The sequence below is a fragment of the Diplotaxodon limnothrissa genome, linkage group LG12 (assembly GCF_057381915.1).
Source record: "Diplotaxodon limnothrissa isolate DT_005_m linkage group LG12, D_limnothrissa_male_GT1.1, whole genome shotgun sequence".
NCBI lineage: Eukaryota > Metazoa > Chordata > Actinopteri > Cichliformes > Cichlidae > Diplotaxodon > Diplotaxodon limnothrissa.
This window is the reverse complement of record NC_140607.1, coordinates 35,923,698-35,942,491: the sequence shown is the minus strand read 5'-3', so window position 1 is coordinate 35,942,491 and position 18,794 is coordinate 35,923,698. Positions and strand designations below refer to the sequence as shown.

General features: G+C 40.8%; 1 protein-coding gene across 1 annotated transcript in view; it reads left to right on the top strand.

Moving 5' to 3' along the window:
* fras1 (Fraser extracellular matrix complex subunit 1) overlaps window positions 1–18,794 on the top strand; it is a 302,138-nt gene that overhangs the window by 87,651 nt on the left and 195,693 nt on the right. Inside the window, exons 3-5 of the mRNA XM_085367553.1 lie at window positions 7,850–7,957; window positions 12,989–13,081; window positions 16,480–16,639. Of these exons, the coding sequence (XP_085223679.1) occupies window positions 7,850–7,957; window positions 12,989–13,081; window positions 16,480–16,639 (361 nt within the window). The remainder of the gene's footprint in view (window positions 1–7,849; window positions 7,958–12,988; window positions 13,082–16,479; window positions 16,640–18,794) is intronic.

Below are 18,794 nucleotides of genomic sequence, written 5' to 3'. Positions count from 1 at the left end.
TTATTGTTTTGTGTAATAATTGCAAAAATACAGCAGTGACAAATTCCTAAAGTAATTATGAATCTGCTCTGTGTCACAAACCCAGCTTTTGTTTTTCTGTTCACGCCTGTGTGGCTTCACTGCTAATCTCTTTCTTGTTGGTGGACTCTGACTCTTTTGGGCCATCTGTTTGATGATCCAGAACCCATTACATGCTCGATGCTGATATTTGGCTGCAGGAGCGATAGCAGCTATGGTAGGGTGAGGGCAGACAGCTGGATTTATGGGTGCTGGGAGGCCAACGATCAGCCAGTCATTTGTCATGTCTTACCAGCAGGCCCTCTAATTGGACTGGAGGCATGGGGGAAAGTTGAATCAATGAGCTAAGCCACAACTTTTAAACTCTTCCTTTCTCTTTGTGTGGCTATTAGCCTAACAATGCTAACCCTGTGGCAGAGGACACCTGCATGCAAAGCAGGAGACGATTCATTAGTTGCTAGATAGCTCGTACTTGGGGGTCAGTAATGAAAAAGATGCGAGACAGGCTGGGAAATTCATGATTAAACCATTGAGCAGAAAGAGTTGTCCCCTTTGTGAGTGCTTTGAATATTTGCCAACGCTTCGATTAAATCAGGCTTTTTGGCCGAGACTGTGACAGTTTTAGGTGTCCTTCAGCTGGGCAGCTCTATAACTTTGCTCGTTTTCACAGCTTGCCTTGTAAGAAATTAGCATATAATCAGCTGGCTGACACTGAGGGAAGTTGTGGGATGAAGCAGTTAAACGGCAGCAAATGAATGAATTTGAATTCATTTCAGCCGTGTTTTATTTGACAAAACATGAGCGACAAAGCTGCTGCCCTCTAAAAAGAGAAATGCTAACACTCCTTCTGCATCAGCCGAACGATGAGGAAGCAGCCCGAGAGCAGGAAACGATGCTGAGGAAGTAAGGCCTGGTTTGTCCACTGCATCTCTATTTTCTTTTTTCTTTTAAACAAAACCCATGCATGAAACAGCACATCTCCCAATCTTGCAGTATCTTGATATCTGCAATTTTGCAATGCATTGTGAGTTGATACTTCATGATATCTTTGCAACCGAAGAAGAAAATGTGCAGAAAAACGAAACATTAATTCTGTAGGTTTTCACTTCATTGTGGTGTCAGTCTGTGTTTTATCATCATATTAACTCTCACATTTGCCCCGTACGTCAGGGTTCTTCAATTTCTTATTCATTATAAGTTTGTTAAATTCTGTTCACTTCACTGTAATACAAGTCAAGAATAAATATGCAGAATCTGCAGGTAAAGGACATGACTTTCAGTACCAGAAGCTTTCCACTTTCCCTTTGGTCCATAAAGCTCAGGCTGCAATCAGATTTGTACATGTTTGGAATTCATGCAATTAAATAATCCGTGTAGAGAGCAAAAGAGGGATTACATTTTCCAGAATGCAGTTTTTAAAAAAAACATTTCTTTTAAAAATGTACCTTTGTTTATAAACAATGACTGATGCATAAAACAGGATGTCTTGACATGGATATCAGTGGCAGCACAGGATGCTCTGATATGAAGTGGAAACTGACCTTTAAGCCTCATATTGTTGACTCAATGTTATTTTTGAGCGTAAATCAAAAAGGGCATCGAAAAATAATTCATTTGTCAAAATCACGCAGATCGTTGTAGCTGTTTTCGGGTTTAGTTTCAAAACATTTAACTTTTAATACGTTTACCATCCACACCGTTGTTACAGGGACGCCTAAAGCTGAGACTCTTGGAGGCACTGCTGTTTCAAGGGGGAGAAACTATGACTTCTTGCTTTCTGCCTCTGCGTTAGTTCTTCATCAGTATTTTCTATAGGCCCGTTTACAATCGCTGCACATGTCAAATTAAATAAAAAACATATTAGATGTTATAACAACTCCAACTGAAAGCTCACCAAAGCCACCCTGAGAACCCATCCATACCACTTCACATCAGTTTGGCTTTGAAATTAAAGCCGTAATTTAATTTTTGACTTGGAAAAACAAAAATATAAACCAAAACTCAATCTGTTAATTAAAGAAGAAAGATTGTCAGTAATTAGTTGTGTTTCCAAGAACAGCAATAAACTTTAATTTATTGTGATTACTGCTCTGTTAATGTGGGATAGTGGGTCACAAAAAGAAATGCTAGTTTTAGCAATTACAGTAGGTGAGGTAACATTTAACAGTGCTGTTAAAGTCAATGTGCAAACTGATACTTTTTCCCCCAGCAGTGTCAAATTACCCAATACTTCAGATTTCCTGTTGCATTATTGAAACCTGGCCCAGATATCCATAGTTGTGAATACAACTTATTGCTTCGGTGTGATCCCGTTGTCCACTTCCTGCTGTGACAAAACAAATTTCCCACGTGTGGGACTAATAAAGGTTATCTTATCTTATCTTATCAGCTGCAAATACAGAGTTGTGTTGACAGAAGCGAGTTCCCTTGAGCAGCAGCTCGAGTGTTTTTGCAGTCGTCTGAAGCGCCTCAGCCAGGGCTGTTTGGCTGCTTTAAGCCATCATGTCCCACGATTGAATTTGCCTCAGTAATAGCTTTAGTTTCTATCAGCTCCTGCCCCAATTTTAGCCCAATTACATTTTGCTTGCTGGGCAGCCTGCCTTTCTTCACACTTCTCTGTTTTCAATGGGAAAGTCCAACTAGTTCAACTGACAGCTCAACAAAACTGGGGCCTGTTAATGTTTGACTCTACCTTTTGTTCTTGATTGGATTTTAATCGAAACTGCCACTTAATCCCATGTAGGGCCAACCAAGTCCTCCCCTCGCTCTGTTTTCATCCAGGGAGAATTGACTCGGAGATGCTGGTTGTTTTTCAGCTTTATCCTGTTTGAGATTCAGCGAGGAAGACACGCTTCTCACTGGGAGCTTCCCACTGTGACCACAGCCTTCTGATGCTGGCTGCTGAACAAACTAATGGAGGTTAAAGCTGCACTTCTCTCATCACTTAGCTTTCCACTTAACTGATAAGAACACGGCGTCCCCTGTGCTCTCTCTGCTTGTAAGTGTGAGACGTATGCATGTAGTACGATAAGAGAAATGGTCATAAACAATAAATATCCCCACAAACAGTCACTGGTTTTGCAGTAAAGCTGGAAAGATTAATCAAACAAACCAATAATAAGCTGAATATGTTCTAGTCAAAATAATTTATCATATACTTTTTGTAGTGTTGTTCTTCCCATCGCTGCAGAAAAATCCATCATTATTTATAATTTATTCATTTGACATTAACTATAGATACCCTATACTTCATTCAAGTGGCTCTTTTTGGGATGTAATGAAACCTGGCAACCTTCCACTTCGACTTCCACACTGCAAACTGCTTTGTCGTGCAGAAAGCCTTGACCAGAATGTACTGTGTGCGAAAGTTATGGATCTATTTTCTTCTTTATGAAACTGGAGACATTCAGCCATGTTGGCTGAGCTGCCTCTGGCCTAAATCGAATCTGAGGCAGAGCTCTTTCTCCAGGGGGCGAATGAAATAAGCCTTCAACTCCTTAGATGTTTAATCAACGAATCCCAGGTATGGGTCCCTATAGGGGACAGTCTCATTGGGAGGGGATGGGGAAGGAATTGCTACTACCGCTCACACTGCTGTCTGTATAGCTCCCATTGCTCGGACGTGTCAAAACAGGAGGGAGTCGGTGTTTCTTGAGAAATCCTTGCCCTCCTGCCCTATCCTCTCTAAGAGGTCCGTGTTTACAGTGAACTCTGGGTCAATCCCATTTGGCTTGTCGTACACTCAGGAGGCAAACGACGTAGATCTGCAACAAAGTGTAACCTCCTGGATCTGGCCGAGACCTCGGCTGAAATGGACTCGGCCCCTGAGCCGCGGCACCCCGGTGCCAATGCAGTCAGACACCCATGCTATTAGCTGCTGTGCTAATTTTACACAGCTCTATTAAGAATGAGTCACTGCCACGAATGGCAGCCACAGAGCCATAATGGGAAAGTTATTTCTGAGGGCATACCTGCATGCACACAGGCTTATTATTAACCCCAGTGACCCCTTTAACTAAATTATATTTAAGCTGTCCAAATCTTTCACATGATGCCCTTTTCTTGCACTTACAGGTTATTAATATAATGTGACATGCCCATCCTTCAAAATACACCCACTGTGTGTGTGTGTGTGTTAGGGAAAAGGTGCTGTAACACGTTTGGGTGCAATGCTTGTTTTATTTTAAAAATCTTTTAAAATAACAGCGAAATAACTTTGCTGTGAATATGATAATGCTGAGTGATGTTCACTTTGAACCGATTCCTTTAGTGATATTTTACAGAAAATAATCTTTGTGAGAAATAAAAGTTGATGAGATTTACTATGTTGGTACTATGTTTTGTATAATCTGTACAAATCCATCTGATCAACATTTCAAAAATCCCCTAAAGGTTTCTGTTTACTATAATACCATTTTCTATGACAAGTGCAAATGTCAGCATTAAAATGCTAATGGTAGGCTTCTACGGTCTCTAGTCTGACGCATCAGGTCTCATTTAGCCACTTTTTAGTGTATAACAAGTGGCTAAATGTGAGCATATGTAGAAATACGGCACATGCAAACACAGGTAGGGTCTTTATCTTACTGTATAACAAGACTCTTTGTATTCGTTTGTATTCCAGTACTTTTGATAACAATCACTTTTCTAAATGAAAGAATTGTTGAGGAGCCCGCGGTTCTGCTGTTCCGGTCCAGTCAGAATAATTTCCCATTTTTATGTTTGCTTTGATCCTCTTTTAGCCTGTCGGCCAATCTGTCGGAAGGCCATGCGACACAGAATAGATCATCGTTTTAGAGAAATTGGTTGGTATGGTGGATCTTTTCTGAATTACGGTCAGGATGTCACACTTTCACAGTGACCATACCTCACATTCAGAAAAGGCCAGGAGGGAAGTATCTTTGGTCTTTTTATAACAAAGAGATTAAGAGGGAGCAGTATATTCGCTGTGACAAACTGCTCTGTGGAGTCAGAACAGGTGACCTCGGAGACGGTTCAGGACAGTAGAGTACAACTGTGTGCCTTTTAGAGGCAGTCTGCTTTTGTGTTGTAGCTAGATTGCTTTTTCTTGTAGTTGAAAATATGTGTGCAATACACTCGAATGTGGGTTCATACAGTATATAAAATTCATTTGGGTCAGTGCTTCTGTTGTCAAGAATTTGCAGCAATTTATATTTGGCAGACGTTTCTGCTCTTACATGTACATATTCAGAAGGTTGAAAGCTGGGAGAGCAGCAGCAGTAGGAGGGAGGTGGAGGTGGGTTGCAAAGCAGCTTACAGATGTGCACTTTAAGTAGGCAGGTTAAAGCAGCTTACATAGCAGATCCTCTAGTTTTGCTAATAGAATGTGTAGCAGGATATCGGCTGATGCATCAGCTGATTGCTGGCTTTGAGATCAGCTGATCGATGGGGATTGTGGATGAACTTGACCTCAAGGCGTGCCTGAAGTAAGGCTAAAGTTGTATTGGTCTTCTGATGTAGTTTGAGAAAAATGAAGCTGCTACTTTACGTGTCTTCCTACATCAGGGTGTTTGTTTGAACGTTGTCAGTGTTGCTTCATCACGTGTGCGTTTCTGTCACAGTAAAGGAATGCCTACTTGGGAAAACTGCCGCATTCGATTGAGACCCACCTTCCCTTCCCTTGTGAAGGTCGCTCCTCCCTCCTGGAACATTGATACTCTTTGCAGAGATTTGTTATGACTCATTTGCTGTCACATAAAGCTCGTTATACATCTGGCCACAGCTGTGCAGAGTTGCACATCCACAAACTCACAATTAAACACATGTACGCAGATGCATAAACAGTTTAATCTGCACTACAGGGAGCGCGTTAACTTACATGCTCTCTCCAGGTGTGTCTTTCACCTCCACTGGCTGTGTCCCTAATTAAATTTTTACTCTCTCATCTCTGCCTGTGTGTCTTTCAACGTAACCTATAACTACTCTGACATTGGACTGCATGCTTAATGCACGACTTTCTTTCGTGTTTTACTTTTTAAAGTACTTTTTTCCAAGTAGGTCTTCTGAAAATGGTTTAATGAGGTCAATAGAACAAAGACAATCATAGACTTCTCTGCAGCCAGTCTTTTTGCATCCAGAGAAGTTGGCCCTCTGTATCCATTAGAAAAACAACACACTTTTCAGACCTGGAAGCTACAGCTAAGTGTAAAACGTTCCATAAATACTCCTGCACATAATTTGGGGCTGTATTTAACATGTTATTTTCATCTCACAATCTGTAAGACTGTTTTATGGAGCAGATCACTGACCTTGGATGCGTGTGCAGAATAAAGCAATAAAACCGTGTGCAGCCATCTTATTTAGTCTTCTGCGTTTAATGGTGTTCTGTCAACTGATGATGAGATGAGATAGCAGTTTGTTGTCATGTCTTTTATCCAATTTCCGCTTTTTTATACGTGGTTGCAGTATGGGTAATGTTTATGGAAGTGTTGTTGCTTTTACACATCCACACTTGTTATCATACTTGTCAAAGTTCAATAAATAGATTTGTTGAAGTGAAACGGTGAAGATGAGTTCACTTTTCTGATGCCAACACTGTTGTCTTATTTTTGGATGGATGAATAGCAAGTTTAGTTTAAGATCCTCATTTCTCCTCATTTAAAAATAAATGTCTCCATATGTAAGAAGGGTGCATGATCTGATTTGGTCTTTTGTATGTCTAAAGCTTTGATGTTTAAGGATGTCATTTGTGAACAAAATCTAGACATGATGTGAGTGATTTCCTGTTGGTTATGAAGTGGTGCTGAGGTTTGCACCCAGATCCAAGCCTGCAGTAACCTTTGAAGTTCTTTCTTTTTGCCTCGCCTTGTTCGCTACAGCTGATCCTGAAAATAAGACCATTATACAAATGCAAGCACAGCTTAAATTACCATTTTAAATGAAGCGCAGCCATTGGGATGGACAGTCACCCCACCTCTCCATGAAGGCTCTACTTCATAGCCACATCTGCCCATGGACACTCCCGTCATGAGTGGGTTATTAATCATTTGGCTAAATTGGATTTATGTGCTGTAAGATGATATATGGGGGGCATATGCAGGCACTGGAATATTGATTTCATTTTGGCTTTAAGCTCAGACATCGTCAGCTAGGTGTTATGAGCTATTGACAAAAAGCAGGCATCCAAAAGGGTGAAGCCAGCTGGCGGAGCTGATCTCTAACTTTTCTGCCTTTTTGCCCTATCTCATTGTCTAGTTGGCCATGGTGTTCGAGGCTTTTAATCAACACAGAAGTAGTTTCACACTACCTGCAGCAGAAATCCTTGAGTGTTTTACAACCTTAAGTGTAGAGGATGATAAGAGTTCAAAATGTGAAATGGTTTTCTTATGGTGGTGCTCGCATTTTGTAAACTGCAGCAGTAAAACCTTACTCCATAATCATGGAGCTCATACAAACCACTGCAGTGAGCAAGAGAGGTGCGATTCCCCCAAACATGGAGCTTAAATTACATTTAAGATCATTTCATATTCGTGTTCTGTATTTGAGATGCTCAATTACCACATAGTTTTGTGCTAATTAGTCGAAAGTAAAGTCCCTTAGGATAGTTTCATTATTATTATTATTCTATTTTTTTCAATCCCAGACCTGGAAATTTCCAAGTGAGTGAGCCAAGCAAACATTTTCTCTTAGATTATTATGTACAAAGAGGCCTGTGTGTTTGCAGTCTTCTGCCCCAGCTGTCAACGTCAAATGACTTGTTGGTGTGTTTAAATATGGCGACGATGAAACGAGTAATGTTGTTTTCCTGCAGCGATAAACCAAGCGTGACCTCGGCCATTTTTAATGCCTGCTTCAATCTTTGTCTCGACAGAACAACACGTCATGGAGGCCGCAGTCCTGTCAGGAGTGTACCTGCTATGGTGATGTGGCCATCTGTGGGCCCACCCACTGTCCCAACCCCCACTGTGACCTGCAGAGGGTAAGATATTTTACATTTGACAAATATGCACTTTTTCTTTTTGTCCCCTGTAATTATTATGTCCAGGTGAGCAATCAATCAGTTTACCTAGTGATGTTACCTAATGTTGTTTGTTTGTTACATGGCAGCTTTTGCTTCTGGTTTTTGGGTTATGGCTCATTTATATTAGAGCGAAAATAAGACAACTTCCCTGAAGCTATGAAAAATTGGGGCTTTCCGGGTGATTGCATTGAATTTTCCACAGTCAGAGACAATCGTAAGTGGTTGTAGCAAATAGCTGCTCGGTCAAAGGTTGAGCTTGCAACACCCACAACCTCTGGAGGATCACTCTTTATAACAAGGCGATTGTAGGATCGCCTGTTGGGAGACTAACTGTGTTCAAACAACTGCAGTCTGACTCTGACTGTTAGCAGAAACAAGCAAACGTTATTAACATTATTATAATGGTTTGAAATCTTCTTTGAAATCTGCTAGCTCATTTATTCAGCTTAAAATCTATGCTAACTTTAAAATTGTGAAGTTGCTAGTTCGCATGACTGAGGACTAAGAAGACATCAAACATTGACATTTCTTTAAAACCTCAGAGATACAAACAGGTGTTAGTGCCGTGGTGCAGTGAGACTTCAGTAAAGGATAAATGATGAGGACCCCACGGCAGTCATACTGGAGCATACGCTGTATTCGTGCAGATTTTGTTTAAACTTCTAACAAAGTAGTTTTGGTGCATAAACAGAAGTAAACAGAAATTCAATGACCTGAATACAACATGGGTTTTATTCAGTGGCTGAGAGGAGGCAGCAGAAACACTTAGCATGACAGCTAGAAACTTACAGTGACACTGGTACTGGGAATTCGGCTGCTGTCTTATCATACATGAAGCGAGCAGTGTTCGTACAACTGGTAATGTTACTTTGAGTTAGTGAGGTGAAGAAATGAGGTTCATCTCAGTCCATACGTCCATGTGCAAGCATGTTTCTCCCACACTCTACAGAGGGCAGTGGCACATACTTGTGACATCATTAAACATTAACTTGTGTGGTCTCTCTTTAAGACAACCTAATTGTTACTGTTTCAACCTGTTAAAATAAATCTCCCAAATGCGGCACAAATCAGTCTTCGAGCCATTAAACTACGTTGGTTACCCTTTTTTTAGGTACGAAAGCAGCATCCCTCCAATTGAAATTCATATTAAGCCCTAACCTTGTCTTAAAGTTAGGATTGGTCATTGCCCATCCACATATTCACAAATGTTATTTCAGCTGTCATCTCTACAAGCTGCTGAATTTCATCTACATAGTTGCCGGGTCAATGCTGGTATTTTCCTGTGTGCATGGCCTTTGAGATATAAAGCACCCTGTGCTGGAATGCAATTCATCAAGCAGACACAAACTAGGTAGACGAGCAGTATAAAAAGGTCAGGAGAAACATCCAGAAAGTTAAAGAGAGCCGTCTGTGGGTCTTAATGTGACGGGACTGAAAATAGACAGTAATATGAAAATAGTCAGACTGTGTTTCCCTCCTCGTTTATAATATTATATTGCAATAGCAGTGCACAGTGCATGGCCACATTTATGTGTTGTGAAAAGGTTCTCAGTATTGCAACAAGTGAAGATTTTGCCTCTGTCAGTGCGCCCCAGGGTGGCTGTGGCTGCAATGTAGCTGCCATCACTAGTGTGTGAATGTGTGTGTGAATGGGTGGATGACTGGATGTGTAAAGCGCTTTGGGGTCCTTAGGGAATAGTAAAGCGCTATACAAATACAGGCCATTTACCATTTACCAACATTCTGCATTTCCAAATGATCACAAATGGAATTATTTCTTGATAGCGATTTAAATCCATGGCCTTGGAAGTTCAGGAGGTTCACCTTTGCTTTGTGATATTTTTATTTCCTTTTATCTCCTTCTTTACAAGCACAAATCCACTTTCAAGGACCTGTTAAATCACTTTCCTTTGTGCGTTGCCCTTACAACAAGAATTCATGAACTGGCAGACTATTGTGCAGCCGAGTCTGGCAATTGCACCATTTAATTTGGCACAATGACAAATGTTCATTGAGCGTTCGTTCCAGCACCTTTTCTTTGGGCCCATTTTAATTCACATGAACACATTGTCAAAAATGTTTTCTCCCGTGCTTCTTCTCAGATGTGATCTAAACATCAAGCCTGCAGTGACGGCATCAGATTCAATCCCAACTCTGAGCTAAGGCAACAATCGATGTCTAATGAATTCCACTCCGCTGCCTGGCAATCCAATGTTAATTAAAAATTAGTCATCATGCTCAGCGAGCTGTGTGCTCCCTCTCCATTTAAAAACCTCTTGTAATGTGACTTCCTCTCACCTACACTGATTAAACAGAAATAAAGCTTCAGAGATTTTATCATCGGACAGTCTCCGATTATGAGGCTTTCTTTTGAAATCCAAAGCCATTATCTGCAAGCTTAACACCCCCTCCCACTGTGACCTTCCTAAAACGCATAACTAAATGCCCGCAACTTTCGACACTGTGGGTTAATCAGCTTTCCTCGATCTGCAAAGGAGTCCTCTCACTGTCTCTTAAAGCCGCATATTGTGTAGCGTGAACTGACGGTGGATGATGACACTGGCTTTTATCCCTTTTAAGCCGCTGTTATCAAATCGTGTGAAAAAATAAAATTATTAGGTAAAATAAAAAGAGTTTGCTGATGCTACTACAGGACCTTTTGTTGAATAAATTTTGATTTGAAACCTTTTTTTAAATGTTAATGACTAATAGAAAGTGTGGGGCATGAACGTTTTTTAGCTTCCAAAGGAGGTCAGAAAACGTTTGAGAAATTGAAATTGCAAAGAGGAAAAAAACAAAACAGAATATGTTCTACTCTATAATCATGTTTTCATTCTGAATCTTCCTAAAACTATTAACATTTTTTACCATTGGGAGCGGTAATAGTTTTTAAAAAAAACATTTTGTTCCCCTTTTATGACTCAGATAACAGTGAGAGGAAATGTTTTCCATTTATTAATGCAATCATTCTGACCCTTTTATAACAAAATGCTAGAATTGAAAGCAGACATCAGCTGTATCAGGTTCTTGATCTTAGTAGTGCTAAGATTGAGATACTTCTTAGTTGTATCTCACTGGCACAGCGGGTAACAAAGAGGCGACACAGCATGTGGAAATATGAGCGTCTGACTGCATGGACTACAACTTGCATAGTTCCCATTTCTGTATAGCTGTATATCCCAGATTCTGTAAAGTTATTTATTTCATATTCTGTATAGTTTTTCATATTTATATCCTGTTCATATCCTGTACATAGCTTGTACTCACTACAGCCTGTACATACTTATAGTTATAGAATATTCACAACATACTTCATACCGTGTACATTATAACATACCATAATAGACCCATTTCTGTAATATACTCACATATCTATATTATTGCTAATATATATTGTAATATATCTATATCACTAAAGCACTTCTGGATGGATGCAAACTGCATTTCGTTGCCCTGTACCTGTGCATGTGCAATGACAATAAAGTTGAATTCTATTCTATTCTATTCTATTCTATTCTATTCTATGGAGACAAACGCGACTGGGAACATGTGAAGCTTTTTAGGCTTCACATGAACCTGAACATAATTCATTTGACAAAAACGAGGACAATAAAAAACCTCCGAATAGAAACTCCAAAGGTGCCTGACTCAGAGACCATGACATCAGTCGTTTAGACAGATGTACTTTGCACAATTGAAAGATAACCAAGAAAACATCATGGCATTTTTTTTGTTTTATGGTATTTTACTTTATCGTATAGTATGAAGGCATTTTTAAACATGTAAGTTTGTTAACGGATACAGGAGCTTATAAAGACGATTAATAGGACGGCCACAGCATTCAGGAAACATTAGAGAAAGGAGTTTCATACATTCTGAATGTGTCTCTTAAAACGCCTCGAGATGCCTGGATAGCAGACAATTTATTATCACAGCATCTCAGTGCTGGAAGAGCCAGGACCCACTACAGCGAGCGATTGTGAGGTTGACGTGCACGTGTGTATTTCATTTGTATTTATGATTATTTTGCTTATAAGAGGATGACAAAAGCCTGCGTTGCCCAAACCGGCAACACTAATTAATGAGCTCGCCTCTCACGTTGAGCACTGCTACCAAAGAATGACAGGCCTGTCTTTTGCTCCCATGGCCACACGATCGTCCTGTAAGACACGGGACTCGGCTGCACTCTCGACTTTTTGAAGCTGGTTGGTAACATCACTGTTGAATTAATCACATTGAGAGGAGCTCACAGTTCAGCTGCAGTTTGTCGACTCAGAGCAAAGATGTGTGAAGAGCTCAAGACTGAAGTGCTGCTTTCGTTACCGCCGGCCTCCAATGTGCCCACGGTTCATGAGACAGATGGAGCTGAAAGCCTGAGCTGCACAGTAGAGACTTTGAAACACAGGCAGGAAACTCAGTTAAATTAGTGAATTATGTTCGAAATCCAAGCCAACGACTTCTTAGTTTCACTGAATGTCTTTCATGCTGCTTCAGTGTAGCTCTATTTGATTTTTTTTTTTCCCCTACCATTTTTCATTTGGAAAAACACACTCTGAAGGCTCTGGGGGATCTTTTTTCTTCCCTTTCACAAATCGCACTCACCTCCTCCTTTTTCTTTTCCATGTCACTTCCATAAACATCACCGAAACCTCTAACAGGCTCTGCGTCTGGCTCTCGCCGCTTTCACGTTCTCTTCCTGCTGCACAGCCGGCCTCAATTAGTGTGAATGGGCAGCGCAGTTAGAAGACTCTGTGTTGCATATGTTTTACTACCTCCATTCCACATGCTGTGTGCTCCTGATAGTCTTCATTGACTCATTATTCTGTGCACTGATGTGTTGCATGTCAGTTGATCTTCATGGAAATTGAGAGGCTGTATATTTGAAATGTGATGTATCCATGCTGGTTAACTCATTTCCTCTTTCTGATTGAGTTTCTGAGTGTGTTTTCTCCTTTTGTCAGTCTATTCATGTTTGTGTCTTTTAAAAAGGGCGAGCATTTGAGGATCCCCACCAACAAGTGCTGTCCAGAGTGCGCCTCCTCATCCCAGGGCTCCTGCCAGTACGAAGGAGTCATTTATGGAGTAAGTGATTATAAAAATGGCTGCTTCTCTTTCACCATACAAATTATTCAGGGTTGAAATGTTTACACCAGGATGCAGCAGCTATAGATCAGTTTGCCAGAAGTTTATTAAATCATTGTCTTCCTTTTCCTAATTCATCCCTTTTCCTGCTTCAACATGGCACAAACTCAGGTTCACAAAGAAAGTGACAATCGGTTTGCACAGACGATTCACCTCATCAACTTTCATTTGGGTGAACCGACAGGTTGACCGCGACCTGGGCCAACATCAGCATTTGATGCTTTTATGGTTAAATGGGAGGAAACCCCTGCAGCCAGGCTCTAAAGCTGTGTGGAAAACCTAAAATTAGGAAAATGAAGTCTGTAAAAGCAGTGCATTATTTCTTGGAATGTCATTGTTTCACGGTCGTGGGGAACGTAGAGTAGGGTTGAACTGAAAGCGAGCCATTTATTTAGGCTGATGACAACAATACGAAAAGGTAAAAGCTAAAATTTTAAAACACTAGGGCTAGAAAACAGCAAAGCAAGGGGAGCAGACCCTGTGACAAAGGCTACGTCCACACGTACACGGGTATTTTTTTTCGTTTTAAAAAATAATCCCGTCCACACGTAAACGCAGAAATGAAGGATAACGCTGCTAGGAACATGCCAAAGCAGCAGGTGGTGATATATTCCTAACTGTGTAGAAATGTTGGCCAATCAGAAGTCTAGAAGCCTCAGTGGGAAATAGTAAACAAAGCTGGTGCACAGGAGCAGAACCGAGTCCTATGTGTGGAGGGACAGTAACTGTGTGTATATGTAAGCATTTAAACACTGCAGAGAGTACAATTAACAGTAACAGTATTGTAGAAATTCATTTCACCGAAACAATAACGTGGCGCACAGTGTGACGTCAAAAAAGGCGCACACCTTTGATGCTGCGTTTTCTCCGTTTTCCTCGTCCACACGTAAATGCAAAAACTGAGTTTTCAAAAATCTCCACCCTGGCAGGCGTTTTTAGAAATCTCCGTTTTCAGTGACCGAAAACGCCGTTTACGTGAGGACGAAAGGTGCAAACGCATAGAAAAATCTGCGTTTTCAAAAATACCCGGCTACGTGTGGACGAAGCCAAAGAATAAAGGGAAACATCAACTATATACACACACAGAACGGCAATCAGGGCAATGGAGGCCACCTGGGGAGAACAAGACACAGCTGAACTAAATCCCAGATGACGAGACAAGGGAAACAAAAGTAACAAAAAAGCACAAGGAAAACTAAATCAAGAAATAAAGTAAGACGTGAGATAACTACATGGGGAAAACGCATGAATCAACTTAATACACCGAGGGAGGAAATAAACGCAAAGGCAACCAGGGACAAAATGAATGACACAAAAGAAGAACACATGACGCAATCATCAACGACACTGAACCATGACACATGCCCAGTAATCATTTATAGATGTGTGTTTTCTCTTGTATGCCACCCTTTTCTTAAAAAAAATATTATAAAAGTTACTCAAAAAGTAAAAAATGTTCTGCGTGAACAAACCAAAGTCATTCAGCTCATGCACTGGTAGAGTTTGTAGACTCATCTCGACATGCTGTAGTTATTTGAAGGACTTGCATTGAATCTCCAGTCAAATCTAATAAAAATGTTTTAAAATATTTTGCATTTGCCCCAAAATAAGGTTTTAAACATATTTTATAAAGACTTTAGTTCTCAATGGCTCTCACTTCTATTTCTCTGACATCACTTATGAGCAATAAGAATTTAGTCAGTCTAATCCTGTGTTTTCACAAAGCTGACAGGTCAGCCTGACTCGGGTATTTAGACATGCCTCCCAGTGTCTGACTGTTTGGAAACAAACGCAGCAACAGCTTCAGTTTTATTTCATTTTTTATTAGTTCATCAAAGTTGTTTTTTTCTTTTGGAACCTGCTGTTTCCTTCTCTGCCCTCATTTACAGGCTCATATCAATCATTTGACACTGATGAGTTTGGAACTTGTAACCGCTCTTCAATACCCAACTCCTCAGTCACTTCCAAAAAAAACTAATGCTAGTGTTCTCCCCCCTGACAAAAGCATCTCTGGCTGTTTCATTTTCCATCAAGTGTCCTCTAGTTTAATGATGTTGGCTGCCATTTTGGATAGTAAACGACCTGAAGAGAAACAGGTCTTTCTTGGCAATGATTTTAAAGAGTTTGTTGGCATTGCTTGCCTGGTGAAGTAGCACTTGACATGGATCTGAACAGCGAGAGGAGAGATGAGTTTTGGAGAGGAGTAATAGCATTTTAAGAGTTTTGCTGCATCTTCTTTGAAGGGCAAAGAATAACATTGCATTGCTGCCGCTCCTTTTCCAGGAGACACAGTCTGGAACTGATGACTTCTTCCTTTTTTCCAGAAATACAAGGTCACACAGGATGATGATCCTTATATAACTGCATTCTTTGGAGACTTTTCTGAGTTTGAACTGTCGCTCTGCAAGAGCTATAATACAGAATTTTAATTCAGTACATCACTGGCAGATTTTTCCCTCAGTATTGAAAATAAGGGAAAAATATCCTGGCTGGTAAAACTATAAAGTTCTTAATTGTTTGCCACAGACTTCTTCCTGGGGTGAAAACGAATTTGGATAAATGCTTCATTAAACCTAAGACTAATTAGGTGTTTTACAAAGGTTTAAGAAGGATTTCATGCAGGTTTCTCAGCCTGACACCTCTGAAAATGAGAGAAATCAGATCTTAACTTCTATCATTATGACTGCAGGCATGATGGACCTGCTGATATCTCATTTAGAGTGAAAGAACTGCTCTGGTCTTCCACGGTATCCACAAATGGATGTATAACAGATGGATATCGAAGTCTCTGTAATACCTCAGAATGACTGTTTAATCTATCCTGTTCTGTCAGTCACAGAAAAGAAACATCTTCATGGTTTGCATGAACATACACTCGCCTGAAGTGATAACTCTTTCATACATGTGTGAAGAAAAGCCTGGGAAAATCACCAACAGGCTTACAGCACTGCAGTTTAGCTATCAGTCGAAAAGCTGTCGTCAACTTAAAGTTTAGTACAAACTTGAATTAGATATATGCATGTCAGCGTTCAAATGTTAAGGCAATGCCTTTTCACAGCGTGCCTCCCTATCTACATTCGCATACACCCTCTTATATTTTAATCAGGGTTTTGCTCCTTATCGCTTCTTCTCATGGTCTCTCTTTGTTCTGAAGATCTTCTGCCCCTCTGCGACTCTGCTCTCTGTCACTCAGGCTTAGTCTTACAAAGTCGTCACGTTTACAGAAAGAAAACAGCTTTCCTCTTGTCACTGTCTCTCTGCTGTTTCCTCGTCTTTTTCTTTGCACCCTCGTTGTATTTCTCTGTGTAACTGTCACTTGGTTTCTTTGATTTCCACAGCATGACAGTCAGTGGAGTCCCTCGCCTTGCTCAGTGTGTACTTGCTCCGGAGGGAGCGTATCCTGCAGCACTCGCCCCTGCCCACATCTCACCTGTCCCGGGGATCAAAGCCTGTTCACCCCAGCCGGGGAGTGTTGCCCCAAGTGTGCCAGCAATGGAGGTGAGGGCTAAATTAGGGCTAACACATAGCATACTTTGTAGATTATAGGTGCCGCTTTTTTTCCACGCAGATTTCTTTTAAATGATCATAACTCTGTGTAGATACATGAAAAACATGTTGCATCTCATGGAAATTGTTTGCTTCTTTTCATTAATTTAGACAATAATTGATCTTTAGATATCTCTGAAAGGGCATCTACAAATGGGTAGGATGAGTACGATATATGCAAACAAAGCAAAACTGTGTGGTGGTGACTATGGATATGATTTCTTTTTGTTAGTTTTCAGGAGTAAATGAAAAAGGAAAGACTTTGCAGATGTGTCACATTCTTTGTGTCATGGTTTGCTCTGTGGCAGGTAGGATGCAGGACCCAAACGCAGGACTCACGCACAGGAAATTTATTGCTGGAAATCACTACTACGAATAAAAAACAAAAACCCGAACACTATAGGGTACAATACGACAACTACCAGAGAAAAACACAGGGCTTAAAAATGGCAGGGAGTAACGAGGGAATGGGAAACAGGAGGGAAGCGCAGCTGGGGCTAATCTGACATAACGAGACACAGGAAGCAAAGCAGGCTACACTGACATGGGACACAGACTATCAAAGTAAAACAGGAAACAGGACACATACGCAAAGACACAGCTTTCTACTTAATTGTCTGCAATTTAATATTTGGCACCTGTTTATCTTGCTGCGCACCCTTCTGCTAAAACATGAAAATTATATTCCAGTGAACAAATGACTCATGTGAATCAGCCTCTGTCTTTATTGTCTGAAATGTGTCTCAACATTTGCACCAAAGGTGAATGTTGCCGTAGCTCTTCGGATACCAAAGCTTCATTAAATCTATAAAGTGTCGTATCCTTTTGCTGTATCTGTTTCTAAAACTAAGTTAAGACTTGAAAAAGTAGAAGATATGAATCTGCTGACCGAATGCATTTAGGTGAGAACTGCAGGTAAATGTTGTCCACACAGGAACAAACCCTTATTACTTGACAGTGATGCTTTGCCTCGCCTCGACTGAGGCTACGTTCACACTAGCCCAGATGGATTTGAAAATGGCGTCTTCGTCTGAAAACGTTCCGCGTCCACACTAGCGTTTTCAGTCGTTTTCAATGAGTTGCACATCCACACTAAAACAGCCGAAAACGCTGACGTTGCAGTTCCGCGCATGCGTGAAATGCAAGACGACTCGATCTGCGTCATTATTTACATTCCGGCTCTTTGAAACGTGGCGGCGAAATGGCAAGACAAAGCACCGAATTCTTGGTTTAAGTCGTCACATGACTGCATCATATGACCAACATGCGTCATCGTTTTCGAAAGTCTGCATTTTCGAGTGTCCACACTGCGACGGGACAGCTCCGTTTTGAAATGCAGCGTTTTCGAGAGCGCTTTCAAAACGCTGCATTTTTCCTTGGGGAAAACGCCGTCTCAGTGTGGACGGGAGAGAAAACGCATCGTTTTCGTTTGAAAACAAAAAGGCATTGGTGTGGACGTAGCCTGAGTGAGACCTCAGGCATCCGCCAGCAGCAGGTTAACTAATGACTTTGAATAAAAACCACTAAGTAAAGAGAAAACACCTCAACCTCAAACATTATCATCTCCTAACTTCAAAACCCCAATGTTTCATCAGTACTCCTTAGTCTGACCGGGCCCTGACACTTTTTTTGACGAGCCGCTCCAGACTCGGATTTCTTTCTGAAAACTTTATGCCAGCGGTGATTTGTGTGACTGCATTATTTTCCAAAACTTAAAGGTTACAAGTTATTAAAACATTCTTCCCGCAGTATTAGCTTCAGGAAGACATGATTAATTAATCCCAATGTCCAAAGGCTTAAATGCTAAAGATGTATCCATCCACATGAAACAGCAATAAAAATGCAAAGCAGTTCTTAGTCAGGTATGCGTTTAAATGCCTTTCTTACAGCTGATTGAATGATGTTTTAATTACTGGATATAGTGAAACTGTTGGCCGTACTGAGCAGTGCTATCAGTGCTAAATAAATAAGCTGCATTCCTCACCCTGAGGAATAGACTGGGAGTAGTTCTTTAATATGTAAGGCAACATCAGGCTTGACCTAAAGGCACAAACAGATACATCCAGGAGTATAACTTTCTGTATCTGTAGATCAGCCCATTTTTACC